Source organism: Megalobrama amblycephala, linkage group LG21 (assembly GCF_018812025.1).
Source record: "Megalobrama amblycephala isolate DHTTF-2021 linkage group LG21, ASM1881202v1, whole genome shotgun sequence".
NCBI classification, from domain to species: Eukaryota; Metazoa; Chordata; class Actinopteri; order Cypriniformes; family Xenocyprididae; genus Megalobrama; species Megalobrama amblycephala.
The window spans coordinates 27,299,685-27,319,721 of NC_063064.1; the positions used below are offsets into that span (position 1 = coordinate 27,299,685).

A 20,037-nucleotide genomic window follows, 5' to 3' on the forward strand; every position below is an offset into this window, starting at 1 on the left:
GAAGAGTTGTGTGTGTGTCAATGCAAGTGTGTGTGAGAGAGAGAAAAGGGGAAATACCTTCTGTAAGAGCTGAGATCCTGAGTATTTTGAAGCTATTGATTTTATTTCACCACCAAACGCTGAAGCCCAGAGTTTCACCCTGTTGGAGAAAGAACCAATGTAATCACTCAAATTACAACACATTATGCCACAATTACAATATTAGCAACATTATAATGATAGATTAAAAGTAAAACAGTAAACAAAAGCTAATGCATTAACTGTTTGTAATCATTATAATGTATTCTATATGGCCATACAGGAGCATTTGGGTTTGTTAAATTCGCATCGTTTCTCATTTTTTGTGTCCAAAAAGTTTTTATGCCATAAAAGCTTCGCATACTGTATTTTAATTCTACACTATCTTAAGGAGTTACAGTATTTCTACCTGATCTGACTGTTAGAAATGACTTCCGTTGGTGTAATGTAATGTAGTGAGGTTGATAATATCATATTTCTGTAAATTATATTTGTGGCTTAATCAGCTGATTATCACATGAAGCACATTTTTGCACACTTTACAAACATTTTTGCATGTACTGTACATATACAACAGCAATTATTAGGGCTTCTTGTCTATATATTTGTTATGTTTAAATATAATAAAATGTGCATATATTAGAAAAGCCTCATATTTGGACTCTAGAGATAACTAGACCCTCACAATAACCATCACAAAGCATAGTTTTAACCTCTCTCTGAGTGCACTTATGATTATAGATTAAATGTAATAAATATACATTTAAAATATCTCTATTGAAATACCACCATTTGCATATGGATTTAATACAATTACCAACACTTCTCTATATTTTACATGCATTACAATGTGCATTTATTATAAAAGCATTTTATATTTTTACTCTAGAAATTTCTAGACCCACAAATGCCCTCACACAGGATAGTTTTAACCTCTTTGTTTCTACATGCACATAGGTTAAATGCAATTATTATGGTCTGTTGTTCTCTATATTGTGCATGCTTGCTCTTCTACTCACACTGATAAGGGGATCTCCGGTTGGGACCCCCGCACCTCCAGCGCCGTCCAGCACGCGCTCATCACACACAAGAGGAAGCAGTGCGCGTGCATCAGAGGAATTCTCCGGTCCCGCTGCATCCTTTCCCCAAAATTTCTTACGCTGCAAAGGAACCGGCGGCTGGGGCAGCCTTTAGAACTCCCCCCTCCTCTCGGTCTCTCTCCCCTCGGTTACAAAAACAGCACCGAGAGCCAATTCAACCGTACATCTGCCCGCCCCAGCGCGCGTGCAGCCTCCGGAGTTTGAGTCTCTCCGCCCAGCTGTCACACACCCAACGACCTCCTGCTCGTGCTCTTTGACATCGATCCTCGCTTTTTATCCCTGCATTGGTGGCACAGAGAACAAAACAGAGATATAAATGCTTATTCTTGCGCGTGAACCTTTCTCTTAGAGCTGAGGTAAATGAACTCGCGCGCTCTCACTACTGGCGCTGCTGATATTATGATGAACGACACTTTCGGGTCAGTGCTACAAGCAGAAGTTTAGGGAGACGAGAAGCGAGCAGAAAGTCATCAAGACAGTGAGGCTCATGTGTAAATCTAGGGAAGGAGATCCAGTGCGGTTTCCCCATGCGAGCGCGCTCACGAGAGAAGCTGATGCGAAACTTTCCCTCGGCAACGCGCATTCCTCCGTTTGGGGATGCTTTTGCTCTGCTGTCAAGCGGTGGAAATTACGTATTTTAGTTTCAGATGAATAATTTGCTTATTAATAATTACAAATGCGCTTTTTATTATTAATTTCATATTAGTTTTTATATTAACATTCACCTTGATAGAAGACTAATATTCATAACAGCATGATTCTGCATACTGTGGTTTATTACTGTTTTGGTCTCACTTTATGTATTTCACCTAGGTAAGTTGTCACATTGGTTAAGTTGTCAAAAGCTGCTATAACTGTAAGTGTTTGAGGCTTATAATCGCTCATATTAATAATATTTCAGATTTTTGTCCTCCAAAAGCTCTTGAGTAGCCTATTTTTAGATTTCATATGTGCATCTGCATATTGCTGTTTTCATTTATATACACATTGAAAAAAAGTGCTCCAAGTGTGTATTCAGTGTGTGTGTGTTCAATACACACTACTGTATGTGTGCACTTGGATGGGTGAAATGCAGAGCACAAATTCCAAGTATGGGACACATCTCGTCACTCACTCACACTAAAAACAGCAATTGATATACAGATTAATTCAGCCAGATGCATTATGGCTGCCCTTCATCATAAAAGAGCAGATAGTACTCAAAGAAAGTAAGTGAATAAGATTTATGACCCGCCCCTATATTATAGCACTGACCTCTCGAGTCTGATGCTTAACAATGGCATCCAGGAGTTAATTGCCATTCTCTCACTCTTTTTTTTTTTGTTCCTCTAATTATCATGAGCACATAAATGATGAGGTGCATTTGCATGTGTGTGTGGTAAGGGGTCTGATGGATCGGTCTTAACGTGGCCTGCGTCTCTGTGCAGTCATGATTAGCTGGTAAATGCATCATACATCACAGACTCAGCTAGAAACAGCGGCGACTGAAGCTGAAAAACACAAGGCATACTGTACTACTGCAATGCTGCTACAACACGCCAAACTCTAAATGACATCCATTAACTTCTGTTTAATAAGTAAGACTTATTAACAGTGTCGGGTATGAGTAATGCGAATCAGATTAATTTTTTCAAGTAACTAGTAAAGTAATGCATTACTTTTAAATTTACAATAAAATATGAAAATCCTCAAAATGAATAAAACTGTGAAATGCAAACTCAGAATATTACGCAAACCTGCAATATCACTGTAAAAAGTAATACACTATCTACTCAAAATTGTGGCAACAGATTACAAGCAATTTTGTTGATTAAACATATAAGAATTGAGTTAGAATGAATCAAATTAATTCCTTAAAAGTCAACCACTTAAAATGTGTAAAATTAGCAAACACCATTACAAAAACCACAAACTGACATAAAAAGCAAAGAGTCAAAGAAACACTGATCACCATAACGGTGATTAATCATTTTCAATAAAATCAACACCAACATCTAAACCTCTGTTAATTCTTGTGTTTCTCTTTCCTTCAATGATTCTGCTTATCATCAGGTGTCACCAATGTTGGCAAGTTCTTAATTCATGACGTCTGTTTATTCAGATATTTTTGTTTAAATTTGACTCATTTTGTGATATAAAGTGATATAAAGTCAGAATTATGAGATATAAAGTTGCAATTCTGAGTTTTTCTCAAAATTGTGAGATATAAAATCACATTTGAGAGTTATAAAGTCAGAATTGCGTGATATAAAGTCAAAATTGCAAAATATAAAGTTGCAATTCTGACTTTTTAATTGCGAGATATAAACTCACAAATGCGACTTATCTCACAATTCTGACTTTATATCATGCAATTCTGACTTTATAACTCGCAATTCTGACTTTAGAACTCGCAATTCTGACTTTATAACTCGCAATTCTGACTTTATATCATGCAATTCTGACTTTATAACTCGCAATTCTGACTTTAGAACTCGCAATTCTGACTTTACATCATGCAATTCTGACTTTAGAACTCGCAATTCTGACTTTATATCACGCAATTCTGACTTTATAACTCGCAATTCTGACTTTATAACTCGCAATTCTGACTTTATATCATGCAATTCTGACTTTATAACTCGCAATTCTGACTTTATATCATGCAATGCTGACTTTATAACTCGCAATTCTGACTTTATATCATGCAATTCTGACTTTATATCACGCAATTCTGACTTTAGAACTCGCAATTCTGACTTTATAACTCGCAATTCTGACTTTATATCACGCAATTCTGACTTTAGAACTCGCAATTCTGACTTTATATCATGCAATTCTGACTTTATAACTCGCAATTCTGACTTTATATCACGCAATTCTGACTTTAGAACTCGCAATTCTGACTTTATATCATGCAATTCTGACTTTAGAACTCGCAATTCTGACTTTATATCATGCAATTCTGACTTTATAACTCGCAATTCTGACTTTAGAACTCGCAATTCTGACTTTATATCATGCAATTCTGACTTTATAACTCGCAATTCTGACTTTATATCACGCAATTCTGACTTTAGAACTCGCAATTCTGACTTTATATCATGCAATTCTGACTTTATAACTCGCAATTCTGACTTTATATCATGCAATTCTGACTTTATAACTCGCAATTCTGACTTTATAACTCGCAATTCTGACTTTATATCATGCAATTCTGACTTTATAACTCGCAATTCTGACTTTATAACTCGCAATTCTGACTTTACATCATGCAATTCTGACTTTATAACTCGCAATTCTGACTTTATATCATGCAATTCTGACTTTATAACTCACAATTCTGACTTTATATCATGCAATTCTGACTTTATAACTCGCAATTCTGACTTTATATCATGCAATTCTGACTTTATAACTCGCAATTCTGACTTTATATCGTGCAATTATGACTTTATAACTCGCAATTCTGACTTTACATCATGCAATTCTGACTTTATAACTCGCAATTCTGACTTTATATCATGCAATTCTGACTTTATAACTCACAATTCTGACTTTATAATCACGAGAAAAAAAGTCAGACTTGTGAGATACAAAGTCGCAATTACCTTTTTAATTTTTTATTTCATGGCGGAGACAAGCTTCCATTGAAAGGTTTGTTTTAGCTGCGCCCTCTACTGTACAGGCGTCAATGTGCATTCCCTTCAGCCTGAGGCTTATTCATTTCACTTTTGGTGTGAAAGGGCCTTAACATTTGCCAAAAACAGAACTTTTTTTTTAGTGCACAAGTAACATAAAGCATTACTTTCCATCAAAACTAATGCAATTACTTTTTTAAGGAGTAATGCAATATTGTAACATTACTTTTAAAAGTAACTATCCCCAACTCTGCTTATTAAATGTCTTCTACATGGTCCTTCTTTAATCAACAACAAAGACAACAATAAGATTAAGAAATTATGGGTCTTTCAGGGACAGAAGCAATAGTTTTAACAACTCTTGAAGCAAATCCGGTTAGTCTGTGCTGGACTTCACTTTAGTCTATTTTAATGCAGGACACCAAACACACAGTAATCTCTGTCTTGTCTTAATGGAAGTTAAAACTCTTAGCAGGTCAAATATAGTTCTGTACAAATGTGACATCTGGCACTGAAGGTGCTGGGAATCACCTCACAGCTAATCACAGTGGATAGAGATGCCAAGAAGCATCTCTAAAACATTAACATTAAATGATAAGGCCTTAAAGCACTGATACAGAATGAATTCTTGTAAATTTTGCCAAGTTACTTTACTGCTCCATGATAATTAGCAATGAGGGAAGTCAGGAAGTGGAAAAATTCATAGTGTAGCACTTACGAAGTAATATTGTTTCAGTACAGCAACTAGTCCATTAGTTCTGCCACCAGTCAATGCGTAGGATATCAGTTGACTAGTCATGGATCACAAAACTTCACTTGAACTGTTCTACTGTATATGAAAACTTCCTCTAGGTTTTAACCATTTCTAAGAGCTCTTTATAGCAAGATTTGGCTGTTTAACATGGCCCTGTTTGCCCCTGTTGTTGGATGCCGGAAATACACCTCAATTATAGCTGTTTATTCTATACACTGCATATAAATATTAATATATTGTATAATGTAATAATAGGCCTATATTTTAAGTATACTGTGTATAGCTAACAGCCACAAAGCTCTAATTCTGAGTCTTTACATTTTCATTCATCTTAGAGGAAAAAAACAGAAAATGCAGCATTTTTGGTAACACTTCTTTTTCAGTCATTCAAGTCATTTTGCTACTGCAATCAAGGGAAGAGTTGGATCAGGGATCACACCCAGGAGGACTTATTGTGCCTTAAGTCCGGATCTTTGGGACTTTTCTTCTTACAGCACCTAATCTGAATAAGAACTTTTTTGTGTGTGTCGCAGACAGAAGTCGTGTGACGCAAAGCTGCATGTCTGATGTACTTGAATGAACCAGCAGAGAAGAATATATCTTGAAACTGACTGAAAAACTACTTTTTTTGTCTGTATTTTTAGTTAAGACTTTGGGAGATGGACTCTTTCCCAGAATTTCTGAATGACTCATCTATCCACGATGGCTTTGGTGCAAAGGTGCCCCTGCCGTGGGCAGGATTCATCACGCTGTCCCTCCTCATGGCCGTGTTCTCCACCACAGCTGTCGTGTTGAACGCTACAGTGATAGTCGTCACCCTCCGGCACAAACAGCTGCGGCAGCCGCTGAATTTTGCCCTGGTCAACCTCGCTGTGGCCGACCTGGGCATCACGCTAACAGGAAGTGTGCCATATGTGGTGACCAATGCCGTGGGCTACTACTTCATGGGACGGGTCGGTTGTGTTTTGGAGGGATTTTGCGTTGCATTATTTGGTAAGTCTGTTTAGAGTTCATTCCAACACTAAATAATGATTTTAGACTGTATTATGTTAACGGCACCCCTGATGGGCTTCCAGACACTGAAAAATTAACATTTAAAAGAAATGATGACTTCACTCAAATTCAATTACATATATCCTGATTTAGCCTCAAACGCAACAGCTATAAACCCAGATACTATTATTCTGTCAAAAATGTTATAATTAGTGTTGCTAAAGCCATGATTATGACTAATCAAAATGATCCCTACTATTAGGCCTATATTTTTGCTATTAAAATTTTGTGAATTTTATCATATTAGCAAATTTTGACCTCTATTTATTAGCATGAAACTGCTCAAAATTACATTTTTCAAAATACCATAATATTACACTGACTACACCTATATACCAGACTGTACTTTAGGTAATATGAAAAATACTGAGGTACTGAATGATTCGCTCATTAATGTAGCATAATATCAAGGCTTATGTTCAAAAAGATGGAAATGCCATAATACTTTTTGTACTCTGTAATGACATGTAGCCTACCGTTTTGTTTGTTGTCTTTACCTGCTCGTGCCCGTGCAGGAGTCTAAGAGCTTCATTGCTGACATTCACAGGAGTCATTTGTAAGTTTTATTTAATGTGCAGTAGGTAAACATCAACTTCATCCAGCGCTCTTTTTTGTTTCCTGTGTCTTTTACGGCGTAAACCTCTTCAAACAATTCAGTGCGTGTGTGTGTACCTGTGAACTGTCCGAATGATTCAGACTGAGTCACGAACTAATTCAAAGTTCTGCTTGACCGACTGACACAAAAGAACCGATTCAAATAAGTGATTCATCAATTGTTATGATTCTTGTTTTTTGACTGAAGCGCTTCAAAATAGTGAATTTGAAACGTGAACTAGTGTTCATTTTATAAAACAAGAACACAAAACCAGCTTATCATCAGTGAAAGTAATGTTTTTAACTTTCAGTAGCTTACCTTAAGTAGGTTAGATATAGACTAACCTACTCGAGTTCATTCAAGGATTCATCAGAATGAGTCAAACAGCGATCTTCTTAAACCATTCATTAAGAGATTCGGTTCATAAGTGTCATTATTATTCGTGAATCTCAGTGTGCACTGTCCAGCCTAAATAATATGTGACATTAGTAATATTCAATACTATTTAGGGTGGATAGTATGAACATTGGGATGCAGGGACTGTATTTTTTGATTCACTATAAAGAACCGAATCATAAGAGTCTGAGACCAGAATATCTGAATAACGTTGTTTTGTTTTTCAGAAAATATTCAAACAAATATTGTTTTACAACCAAATATGACTTTTCAAGGGTTATAGTGTCTAACTGAGAAATATCACTGTGTCATTATTGTGTAAACATCATAAGCATTATCAGTGTTGGGTAAGTTCGGCTACTCAATTAATTAGCTACTAATTACATCTTCAACAGTGTAATTAGATTAATGCACTAATTACTCTCTCTAAAAAGTATCGGATTACTTATTACTAATTACTTTCTAAATCCCATATAGCAGCCTGGACCAGCTGAACAATAGAAGGACAGACACAAAACTGCATTTTTAATTCTTTCAAAAAACCAATATACAGTTGCATTAATTATTCATGGCAAAGTGTGTAAATAGAGAAGGTTACATTTAAAACATACATTTTAACATTAAATCTTGATATTAAAATCCACTATTGTTTTATATAGAATTGTTGCATAGTCTATACAGTATTGAATGCAGTTACGGTAATTAAATTACAGAAAAAATGAGAGTAATCCCTTACTTTACTTTTCAAGGGAAAAGTAATTCAATTACAGTAATTAGATTACTTAGTAATCAATTACACCCAACACTCAGCATGATCAGCCGACAGGCACAAATGTTAACCTCTGAAATGTGAATTAAGTGAACTTTATCTTGACTCTGATTTCTTCTGTTTCCTCTGTTGACTGCACAGGTATAACAGCGCTGTGCACAGTGGCCCTGATTGCTGTGGAACGGCTGTTTGTAGTGTGCAAGCCTCTGGGTACCATCACATTCCAGCGCAAGCACGCCGCCGGAGGGTTGGCGTTATCCTGGCTCTGGTCTCTGATCTGGAATACTCCACCTCTCTTTGGCTGGGGAAGCTACCAGCTGGAGGGAGTCGGCACATCCTGCGGACCCGACTGGCAGAGTCGAGATTTCAAAAACATGTCTTACATCATCTGTTACTTCTCCCTCTGTTTTGCTGTGCCATTTGTCATCATTGTGGTGTCATATTCATGGCTGCTCTACACGCTCAGACAAGTAAAACTTTGTCCTGTTTTACGGTTTTGCTTCTTTTTTTTGTTGTTATCTTTCAGATGAGCTGGTGAAATTTAGTTTGTTGTTTTCAGTGGTGGACAGTAAAAAAGTATACTCACTTTATTGATGTAGTACATTTTTTTAAAATATCTGTACTTTATCAGAGTAGCCTATTTTATGTTGGCGAATGTTTACTTTTACTTCATTACATTCTATTGCATAATGCCATAGTTTTTACTCCACTTCATAAAAACATAGGTAAGTTTGTTTATGGAAGCCTACCCGCCACGTTAAAATAAATAAATAAATAAATAAATAATTAAGATATATAGTTAAAATTATGACTACTAATACATACTAATTATGACTAATGAAATTATGACATGACGTCTGTACATTTGTCACCACATATTGTATTTTTACTGTATTTGCACAAATTCACTATATTTTGGTATATTTTTTCACGGTTTTGCATACTTGACTTACATTGATATTTTAGTATATTGAAGTTTAATGTTTTGATATTTTATAATACGTTTTGGTAAAAATATTACATTTTTGCTTATTTGCAGATCAATATTAAATGTCTGCATTAATCTTTCTTTTTGACTAGTGCTGTGTAGAATAAATAATAAACATGGTTCATTGATCAGTACTTAATAATAACTTAGTAATTTTAGTACTTAAAGTCACAATGGAATCAAAACTGACAATTATTGTTTTTTATGGAATATTGCAGTATTATATAAATTATTTGTTTGTGCACAACCTTTTAAAAAATCACGTGCCCTCATAATCTTTATTCAAAATAACTTCCACTCCCCTCATCTCTTCTCCAACCTGGTCTCATGGAAGAGACGTACCCGTGGGCACGTTTTCGCGAGACACAAAATTACGTACCGGCGCGTACGTCTGGCTGCAGTTTCCGACAGATACGAACACTAGAGGCCGGTAAAATGTCAATGAGTGCTTTGGCTCGTTTTCACACAAGGTTTCAACGACGGCTGGAGTCGGATTATGGATTCGTAAAGCCTCGTTTTTATGTCTCCTCGCGCAATATCATGTCGCGACTTCAAAACGCTTCTTACCGGAGTGCCCGATTTGTAAACGAACGTAATTTGGACTTTCCGGCTCTACGTGTTTCACTTTTTTTGGCCGCAACCAAGCTTGCTCGGTAGCTCAGCCGATACGGAGTTGGACTTACGACGAGGAGTCGATTCCTTCCCCCCCTTCCTGGGTACGAATCCCGCAAAAGGCGACTGACTGGGAAAAAAAAAAAAAAAAGATCTAAACGAGCTGAAAAACGGTACACGATCGTGAACGCTTCTTACGTCACGTTTGCTTTTGTTAATGGCATTGGGTAGGTTTAGGCGTAGCGTCAGTGGGACGTTATTTTAAAACGAAACGGAGCGCAAATGTCAAATCAAGAACCGCGGCGATTCGTCTAAAAAGCAACGTCATAAAAACGTACCGCATTCACCCTATGAAACCGCAGCGATATGTACTCACTGGTACGTATTTCGCGACTCACGAAAACATGCCCACGGGTACATTTTCGCCATGAGACCAGGTTGCTCTTCTCTGATGCCATTTACCGGCACAAGTTCGGGGCAACCTGTCACTCATATGACATCACAGCAATAACAAACCACAACCATACTTCTTTTTTCCAGTTCAAGAAGCTGTTTCACTCAGATACTCTGATGTTTCACTCTGATGTAACCGGTCCTACTCGAGCGTGCCTCTTGAGGCCAGGGGAGTGAGGTTTACACACAAAGCTCTTATACTGACCTACATTACACTCATCCCCATAAACCTCATTCCCATCCGGGTCACGGCACCAAATGTAACCGGTCCTACTACTAGACCCACTCTGGGGTGCGTTTCCCGAAAGCATCGTTAGTCAACTATGGTCGTAAGTCCCATTGAACTCTATTGGTAACGACGGAACCATAGTTCACTTTGGGAAATGCACCCCTGAATGGGATTCGAACCTATGTCTCTGGCATGGGAGGCGGGCACACTAACAAGGACGCTAAACACTGCAGTCTCTAACGTCGCGCCTCTTGAGGCCAGGGGAGTGAGGTTTACATGCACAGCTCAGCTTGCTGCCGTTACACTGACTTTAAGTACATTAAAAACCATGTGTTGTTAGTAAGTAATATTGAAGTGACTACTTAAATTTTTACTGGAGTAATATTTTATTAGGGTGTCTGTACTTTTATTCAAGTACTTAATTTGTGTACTTCACCACTGGTTGTTTGAAAGAATCTTTTCTTTGACAGGTAGCTAAGATAGGTGGAGGTGCGGCTGCGAAGGCAGAGGCTAAGGTGGCGCGGATGGTGGTGATGATAGTATTGGCGTTCCTCGTGAGTTGGCTACCATATACTACTCTGGCTCTAACAGTCATCTTCAACCCTGATGTTCAGTTGCCTGTGCTGGTGAAGGTGGTACCCATATACATGGCCAAGAGCAGCACTGTTTACAACCCTATGATCTACATATACATGAACAAACAGGTGAGTGAAACTGATGCATTGCCTAGTTTAACACAATAAAGACATTCACTCCTAGCCTGAAAATTTAGTCATTGTCTCCCAAAAGAAAGAACAGATTGAAATGAATCAACAGTAATTACAGTCTTACTTCCTGCACAAGCCTATGTAGGTTTATAACAAATTTGCATAATGCCAGCCCATGGCCTGCCCGCAAAAAATGTCTACTTTGACCCGCCCTCAAACGCTGTAGTTGTAGCTGAGATTGGAAGAGCTTGGTTTGTGTTGTCGACACGTTGAGAAGATGCTGTTTTTTGCACAGTGGAAGCAAATTCACTTTGGATGCACTTCCAAAGAATGAGAACTCGAGAGCTCGAATTGATATAGTAAAACATTGTTACTGTTTGTATCACTATATACTGAGTGCTGAGGAAGCATCCAGAACTGAAATCCAAATATGGTAATGAGCATTTATGTGCTGTAAGTGGTAGACCAATCATAAGGCTCTTCGAAAGGAAGGGTTTAGAGAGACCGAATCCTTTATCGAAGCATTTCAGACACTTTGAAAAAAGAGATGATGCTCCAATGAATATTATGAGAAAATTAAAGATCTGAAAAAAAATAACTGGACTTCAAAACAGGCTTTAAGTTTGGCTATTTGAAATGAATTTTGTTGTAATATGGTTCTCCAATGCCGAACAGCTAATGTGTTTTTCCTGTTCAGAGTAGTATAAATTAGTATGAAGAGTTCAGATGGAATAGCCGCTAAATGCCACCTCCATCAAAAATGAGATGATGATATACATTCATTACTTTTGCTTCAAATCCGCTAAATCCCAGTGTCAGTCCATTCAGCTAGTAGCAAGTACACAAAGTCATTTCACTCGGGGGCCATTTCTGAAACGACTCTCGGGCATTCACGTGCAGCTCCTATCACTTTGAATGGGGAAACACCAAATTCTCCAAAGCGGTTTGCCATGCTTTCGATTAAATTTCATATTTGAAATCACCAATGAAATCTAACAACAACCGTCTCGTAAATTTTGTTTCTAAATGCTCGAATCATGACAAAAAACGGTATTCTTCAGGCTGGATCAAGCTAATGTGCATGCGTAATCCTAAATGCGCGTCACTTGTGTCTCATTTCTGAGGCGCGCATCTGACTGTTTCTACAGGATCCGGAGCTTCTAACGGCCGCTGCAGTGACATGATGACTTTACCAGTTGGTGATTGACTCTTATCAAAGTCCCTTTAAGACAAGTTATTTCACTCGGCGGCCATCTTTGAAACGCCTCTCGGGCATCCTGGGCATAGACAGTAAAAGAAATGGACACAGCGACCCCATTGGAACTCAATTGAGACAAGTGAAGCCCATTTTTAGCGATTTTTAGCACTTCCGTTTCTGACGCGCAGACTCAAACAAAGCTTGATGACGTCAGCAACCTGTCTGACAGATGTAAATCTTCTAGTAGCTGTGCGTGCAAACTGCCATCGTTAATCTTGCAGAGACGGCGAGCTTGAGCGGGGAGTTCTTTGGCGTGAGTGAGCAGGAGTAATTATTCTGATTAATTATTTTGTATAGTATTTTAAAATGTAACGCCAGTACGCCATATTAAGTTAATGCATACTATAGCCTGCGAGCTTCTCCTCCTGTCTGTACGGTAATTTCTCTACTGTGCGACAGAGAGTCGAGTGGTTATGACGCAATCGTTAGCCTATTTTTACAAAAACTGTTTCTACGGGGCCATAATGTAACATAGAAGGTAATGGAGCCCTTTATACATTGTCGTGTATCTTTAGAAATAAATAATGGACAAATTGAGTCTTTAAACGCCTCAGATGTAAAGTTATTTGCTGTCAAAGTGACGCCAAAATGAATGGGAGTCAATGGGATGGCTAACGCAAGTGAAGTTCTGCTACAAGATGGCGGCACGCGGCCGACTTCAACTTCCGGTCGACTTCCTTGGGCACTGATCCTGGGCATCCATGCAGCTCCTATCTCTTTGAATGGGGAAACATCAAATATTCCAAAGCTGTTTGCCAAGCTTTCGATTAAATTTCGTATTTGAATTCACCAATACAATCTGACAACAACTGTCTCATATTTTCTTTTCCAAACGCTCGAATCATGACAAAAAAAAAACTATTTTTTTAGGCTGGATCAATCTAATGCGCATGCGCAGACCTAAATGCGCGTCTCTTGTGCCTCATTTCGGAGGCGCGCCTCTGAGTGTTTCTATAGAAACCAGTGCTTCTAACGGCCGCTGCTATGGCGCGATGACTTTACCAGTCGGCGATTGGCTCTTATTTTGAAGGCGGGACTTATTCCGCCATATTGCGCGTTTTACACTTTCTCCCATTCAAAACAATACGAGAGAAGCGTCTTGTGTCATTCTAAAGTCTTTGGTAAACACAACAGTGTTCCTTTTGCTGCTGTAAAACTGACAGAAACGGACGTTTTACTGTCTTGTTGTCCAAAGAGTTGGACTTAGAGGTTTTTGCAATGGAACTCTTCATATAATTTAGTTAAGGTGGGCTGTTTGAAAATAACGTTCTTTTCTAGTTCCAGAAGTATGCAGTACCGCTTCTGATGTGTGGACAGGATCCCTGGCCTTCAGAGGACGATGCATCTGATGTTCAGACCGTCGTGTCACCAGTGAACAACAAAATCAGCCCAAAGTGACTTAACATTCACTACTGTTAGTGCATGATAAAGGTGCTTGAATGAGATGAATTAATGAACCCTTGTTTTCTTTCCTTTATGTATTTCCTATTGAAGTTGGTGAGGGGTGGGATATATAGAATGTATTGTCATTTTTTTAAGGCCAATAGTTTTTCATTCACATCTCATTACTTGCTAATGCTATTCAGAACTAGCTGGGGACATTCTCATTCTAGAAAGCATTTGATTGGACAAAAATGTGTATAAGCTCCTGTGTGCAAGATAAGCCAACAGTATTTTTGTCATTTAAAAGACTAATAATATATCACAATATTACTGTTTTTACTGTATTTTTGATTAAATAAATGCAGCCTTGGTGAGCGTAAGAGACTTATTTCAACAAACATTCAAAAACGTCACCAACTTTTGAACGCTAGTGTAACTATTGAAGTGCTCTATGATTCGAAAACCCTTAAATTAGTCAAGAACGCCTCATCATCTGATGGTCATCTAGATCCCAAAGCCCCAGATGAATTTTGCAAAGTAATCAGATTAAATCTTTCTTATTACTTTCCAATTAAAGTAGCCTTAACCCACAGATCTACTTTATTAACACTGAAGTCTTTCCGCAGCTGTACAAAAATGTTATTGTAATATTATGAACTGCATTTCCATGTTCTTGTACAAATAAGTGACACAGTCGTTTGTTCATTAAGTTTATTCTGTATTAATCATTAGAAAATAAAATTTCAATATTGATTAAAGTCAAGTCCAGGCCAAAATAAATAGGAAAATTACAAAAAATGCATCAATACAAAACCTAGAGGGATATTATAAGTCATCTGCTACGAAGAGAAACCCTTTTTTCTTTTTCTTCATGGAATAAAAACCATAACAGAGCAAAGATAAAGACTTTCAAATGGAGAACATCACCACGCATCTTTCCGTTACATATGTACATATGTTACACTATAATCTTAAGTTTCCTTACAGCATTATTAAGAAAAAGAATATAATAGTATAGCAACAACTCTAGATGAAAATGTGATAATCAACAGATGTGGCTCTGAAAACTTGTGTAATACTTTTTTCCATTTTTTTGTTAACATATCAGCGTTAACAATACAGAGGAGTGCACTTTCCCCCCCCCCTCTCTTCTGTTTGTCCCAGCATTGAAAGGTGAAATGTAAATGACATATAGATTTCACTAAACCGTACGCACAGTCACAGAAAAAAGTACAAAATTCGCCCACCTTGATACACAAAATATGAATAGAAAACAGGGAAAACAAATTGCACGTTACAGTAATTTTTGCAAAGACGAACAGCAATGTGCTAATAGTAAAATCCCATTGGTATATTAAGAAACCAAATTTTTTCTTTCTATTCAGGAGTCCCTGACACGAGGTAAAAGTTAAATCTTTAGTTTAATAAGTTTTTTTGAAAAGTTTTTTCTTTGTTTATTAAAAATAATGCATATTTTATTGTCCTTACCAGTAATTGCTACGAATAGTACAATGTGCCAAGAATGTGCATTGGTCCGTTTACAAGATACAGTATAATTGACATGAAGACCAGAACACAACGTTTCATTTATTTTTTTTTTCCACACGGATCATTTCAGCCCTTTCAGATGTGCACACGCAGTGTTTCAATGACAGTATTCGGTTGACTGAAAAGCACAGTACTCTTCCAAAACACAAGAGATCAATAACACTCAAGAACAAGAACATCCGACAAACCCCACGTTTCCCTTTATTTAAGCTGTAGTGAAGCTTTACACTTCAAGGCAGTGGCCTTTGCAGTCAAACTTTTTTTTTTTTTGCCCATAGTGCTCAGCATTAATTTGCCTGTTGGAAGTGACAAAAGGTCAATTGAATTGATGTAATCCCATGTTGAGGCCTAAGGACAGAGATTTACAACACTTTAAAGGCAAAAACGCTCACAAAAAGGACGCTTTAAATGCTGATATGTTTCCCCTGCTCTAAAAGAGGTATTTCCAGAAGCCAGAGCTGAAGTTAAAATAAAAGCAAAATAAAAACAAAAGTGGGGGAAAGGGGGTCAGTATTGCTTAACCAGTTTCTTGCCCTGCTTAAAGGGATAGTGCACCCAAAAATGAAAATTCTGTCATTAGATACTCACTCTGGAGTCATGCTTTTTTCTACGCAAATAAATTTTTCCAGCTTGGCAGACATGGTCACTATGATTACATTTACTTTAATGCATTTGGCAGACACTTTTATGGGCGCTTTCAGACCTGTAGATTGTTTGCTTTGTTCCGAAACAGAGATTAAAATACTACTGTTGCAATTTCTTCTGGGTTTGGTTTCTACATTTCTAAACAGACCAAAATTTGTTAACACAAGTCACGTGCGAGTAACCCGTCCTCTCATTGTTCATGCTCCGGGATTATGCTCAATGCGGTTATCCCTCAGGATAGCATAAACAACAGCTCCACTGGCTTATAGTCCCTTTGAGGCAAGTCATTTCACTCGGCGACCATCTTTGAAACACCTCTCGGGCAGCTATTTTAGTCATGCAAGTACAGCTCCAATCTCTCTAAATGGGGAAACATCAAATTCTCCAAAGCTGTTCACCAAGCTTACGATTAAATTTCATATTTGAAATCACCAATGAAATTTGACAACAACCATCTCTTAAATTTTGCTTGTAAATGCTCAAATCATGACTAAAGTCCTTTCAAGTCCTGAAAAGTGAAGACAAAAAGTTTTGATCGCCCCCAGGTGGTTTGTCCCAATATAGGTCATAAACCCCGCCCTCTCCATGTAATCTAATGGGAGGTGAGACAAACTAAACAATTAAATTACACTTCAAATAAATTTTTTTTCCAAATATGATTTCATTTTAGGTAGTTTTTAATCACGCTGATGTAAGTTCAAGTGTTCGTTTTTTAAATAAATTTGGATTTAGTTAGTAATTTGACGCTATAAAAACAGGAATATGATGTCATGATTGACAGCCAGCAGGCAGCTGCAGTGACGCGATAACTTTACCAATCGGTGATTGGCTCTTTTATTTAGAAGGCGGGACTTATTCTGCCCTATTAAATGTTGCACTTTCTCCCATTCAATATGAGTGCACCCTTTGTGATATTACTCTGCATTTAGAGCATGAATCAAGCATTTCATCTGCATTTTCATGCGATTTCAATTAGACATTTCACTTTGTTTTTCCCCAAGTTAACCCACGATTCACTGCTTTTCACCCAACGTACGTAAAAAATGTACATTTGTGATGCCACCTCATTCAGACGATCTCAGACCTTTTTTAGGTGCGGATCAGAGCGAGATTGCCGTGTTCATATAAGCCTAAACCAACTGAACTAAGGGAGAATATGCGCCAGGTTCTGAAACAAATGCTCCAAACAAAGCAGGTGTGAAAACGCCCTCTTTTTATTCCCTCTGAATCAAACCCATGTCCTTGGTGCTGCTAGTGCTATATTCTACTGTTTAAGCTAGAGAAATGCTATATATAATAACTTTTGAGCATTAAATTTTATCCTTGTGTTCCAGCAGTTTGGATGACATAGCGGTGACTGTGAGTGAATAAAGACAGGATTTTCATTTTTGCCTGAACCGTTCCTTTAAGGATGCATGATGCGAACATACACTTCAAACAACCCAAACTCCCCCATAATCAAATTATGTCATCATAATCATCTTCATTATCATCATTATTATAAAACTAAAGGAAGATTTCAGTATTCAAAACACCTAAATACATTGGTGGAAATGATTGCCTGATCCGAAACCCTTGCGCAGTTTCTAGATCAGCTATAGATCAGCCAGTGGCAGCAGGCTTTTCCAAGTGGCAGCATGTTCCTGGTGAGGGTCGTACAGTTTAATTGCAGACTAATTAAGCAGCATTGTTAATGCACAAAGCATTTACCATTGCACCTTCCTGTGCACCTCCCCTGCACAAAATATGCAACGAAACACGCACACGAACCCTTAAAATGGGAAGTCCTATTCGACAGACTTTCAATATACACAAACGAGACACACGATTCTGTAAGCCCTACTAAATTCCCCATAAAGGAGGTCAACGTTCGTGACCCATACTGCATGCCGTAGATTTGAAGGAAACACTATGTCGGTTATGCTTATGAAACGGACACTGAGAAAACGACTTGCATATCTTGTGCGGGTGTGTCACAGACATAACCTCATATAAAATTGGCTTTTTTGTTCTATACTTTTCACAAACAAGTATGAATGCATATGAGCAAAGAATAAAGGCAAAGAATTTAATAAAGTACAGTACCTATTAAAATAACACCAAATTTAGTCTTTTTTGTAATGCAATAACATCAATTAGGATTAATATTGCTGCTTTTTTGTACAGTACATAATTACAAAATATATAATGTCTCTTTACAAAGTTTTTCTTTTGCTTTATATATTACAAGTCATTTACAGCATATTATGAAATATCAAACAGGCTATCCTAAATTAAAAAAATAACCTGTCTGCTAGTGCATTCAACACAAATGCTGAAATCCTCTTGAAATCCACAAACCTGCATGATATCCTTATTGTAAACCGGTGTTGTAGAATTAGCGTTTGTTCTCTAAAATATGCCTTAACCGTTACTAAATTAACCATACGGGACGAGTCGAAACTAAAGCCTTTGTGGAGGGATATGCCATACTTGCTTGCATTGAGCTTGCAACGTGCTTGATATGCAAAACCCTTAATAAAGTGACTGAGGTAATGACATATTCTTTCTGATTGTCATCACCTTGGAAACAGCCTGCCCCTGCGTACCTCGCCTCGCTGCTCATTGGTCCATTTCCTGCAGTGACGGTACGAGCAGCCAATTAAAGTTTCGGGCGGTCCTTCTTAGCTCCTCCCCGGCGCCGTGACTGCCAAGTTCCTGCGTGAACAGGAAGCGAGCGAGCTGCACCAATGCGTCCGTTCTTGTGGTGCCTTTCTGCTCTGCTGTAAAGGCACTTCTTTAGGTAGTAAGCCAATAAATATAGTGTAGTTTATATTTTTTTGTTTCGCTGATCAGTTTCTGAGGAACAAGCAGCAGCTGCTTACCAGGTGCTATAAAGTGGTAATGCATATCATTTCATCTGCCAGGTCCTCCTCGTATGGCGGTCTGGGTTCGGGGTCTGGTTCCTCGTCGCTGTAGCTAGCCGAGACATCTTGCAGCTCGTAGTCTCTGTGGCCCAGTATGGGGAACACGTTGACGCCGTTGACCACCGGCGTAATGCCGCCGTTCAGAAGATGGCTGGCGGCGCTCTCCATTTCGTCAATGGTCATCTCGCACGCATCCGCGATCTCGTGCTTCGTGGCAGCCACGAACTTTGGATCCTTGGCGTATCGACCCAGTCCTTCTGATATCAAGACCTGCTCGAAGATGAGAAAGGATGAAATTATTCTTTGTTCTTTCAGCATAAATTCTAAGATCCGGTCTTCAATGACACGTAATAAGACATGCTGTCAATGCACGTAGAAACATTTTGTCCTGAAACTAGACACTTTTCAAAAGAGGGAATGAAAACAGGTATATTAGGCTGCTGTCACTTTAAGACCTGACACACAGATCCATTATACTATTACACATGCATTTTCTTTCTCAACTGTTTACGTTCACTTAAAACATAACTGACTGTGTTTACGTGAATACTAGCCAAGACCGGCATTTTGACATTATTTTCTGTGTATTTCACCGTTTAAGCGCAATAAGCAGCGGAAAAGAACTCAATTTAGTACTGAGAGGCGGCTTTATGTGAGCGCACTTTGAGTGTTAGCACAAAGTCTGTGGGAATTAGTAAAATTACGCCAAAAATCAAGCCCTGTAACACCAACAATATTCATGCGGAGCAAATTAAATGAGTGAGTGAGGGGAGGTGGGGTTGTGTGTCAACTTGCTGTCGGAGAGATGAGAGAGCGAGGAAGCGCAGCTGGTATCGTGCACCTATTCTGCGGAATGAGTATTGGAAGCGTTTCAGATATTTTAGTATCAATAATATGTATTCAAAAATTTATATTTCTGACAATACATTGCACTTAGTTTACAATTTAAGATGCCTTTTTAAAGGACTACAATTGAAAAATGTATACATGTATATATAAAATT

At 38.0% G+C, this 20,037-nt stretch overlaps 3 protein-coding genes across 19 annotated transcripts in view; 1 reads left to right on the forward strand and 2 right to left on the reverse strand.

Annotated features, from left to right (window-relative positions):
* The window catches only part of cacna2d3 (calcium channel, voltage dependent, alpha2/delta subunit 3), a 68,347-nt gene extending 61,123 nt beyond the window's left edge, over positions 1 to 7,224 (reverse strand). For 3 of the 4 annotated variants that reach the window (XM_048173063.1, XM_048173062.1, XM_048173060.1), the window contains exons 1-3: positions 7,022 to 7,224; positions 1,038 to 1,397; positions 58 to 139 (exon numbers count right to left, since the gene is read on the reverse strand). In XM_048173063.1, coding sequence (XP_048029020.1) covers positions 58 to 139; positions 1,038 to 1,156 — 201 coding nt within the window. In that variant the 5' untranslated portion in view covers positions 1,157 to 1,397; positions 7,022 to 7,224. The remainder of the gene's footprint in view (positions 1 to 57; positions 140 to 1,037; positions 1,398 to 7,021) is intronic. The other variant, XM_048173061.1, reaches the window with a different exon arrangement.
* Positions 5,822 to 14,356, forward strand: parapinopsinb (parapinopsin b). Its single transcript, XM_048173066.1, has 4 exons — positions 5,822 to 6,485; positions 8,447 to 8,775; positions 11,058 to 11,291; positions 13,831 to 14,356. Exons 1-4 carry the CDS (start codon positions 6,152 to 6,154, stop codon positions 13,948 to 13,950), a joined length of 1,017 nt encoding a protein of 338 aa, XP_048029023.1. The 5' UTR covers positions 5,822 to 6,151; the 3' UTR covers positions 13,951 to 14,356.
* Positions 14,357 to 14,632: 276 nt separating this feature from the next.
* Positions 14,633 to 20,037, reverse strand: part of cacna1da (calcium channel, voltage-dependent, L type, alpha 1D subunit, a) — a 103,164-nt gene continuing 97,759 nt past the window's right edge. For all 14 annotated transcript variants that reach the window (XM_048172247.1, XM_048172250.1, XM_048172249.1 and 11 more), the window contains one exon: positions 14,633 to 19,304. In XM_048172247.1, the coding sequence (XP_048028204.1) occupies positions 18,999 to 19,304 (306 nt within the window). In that variant the 3' untranslated portion in view covers positions 14,633 to 18,998. The remainder of the gene's footprint in view (positions 19,305 to 20,037) is intronic.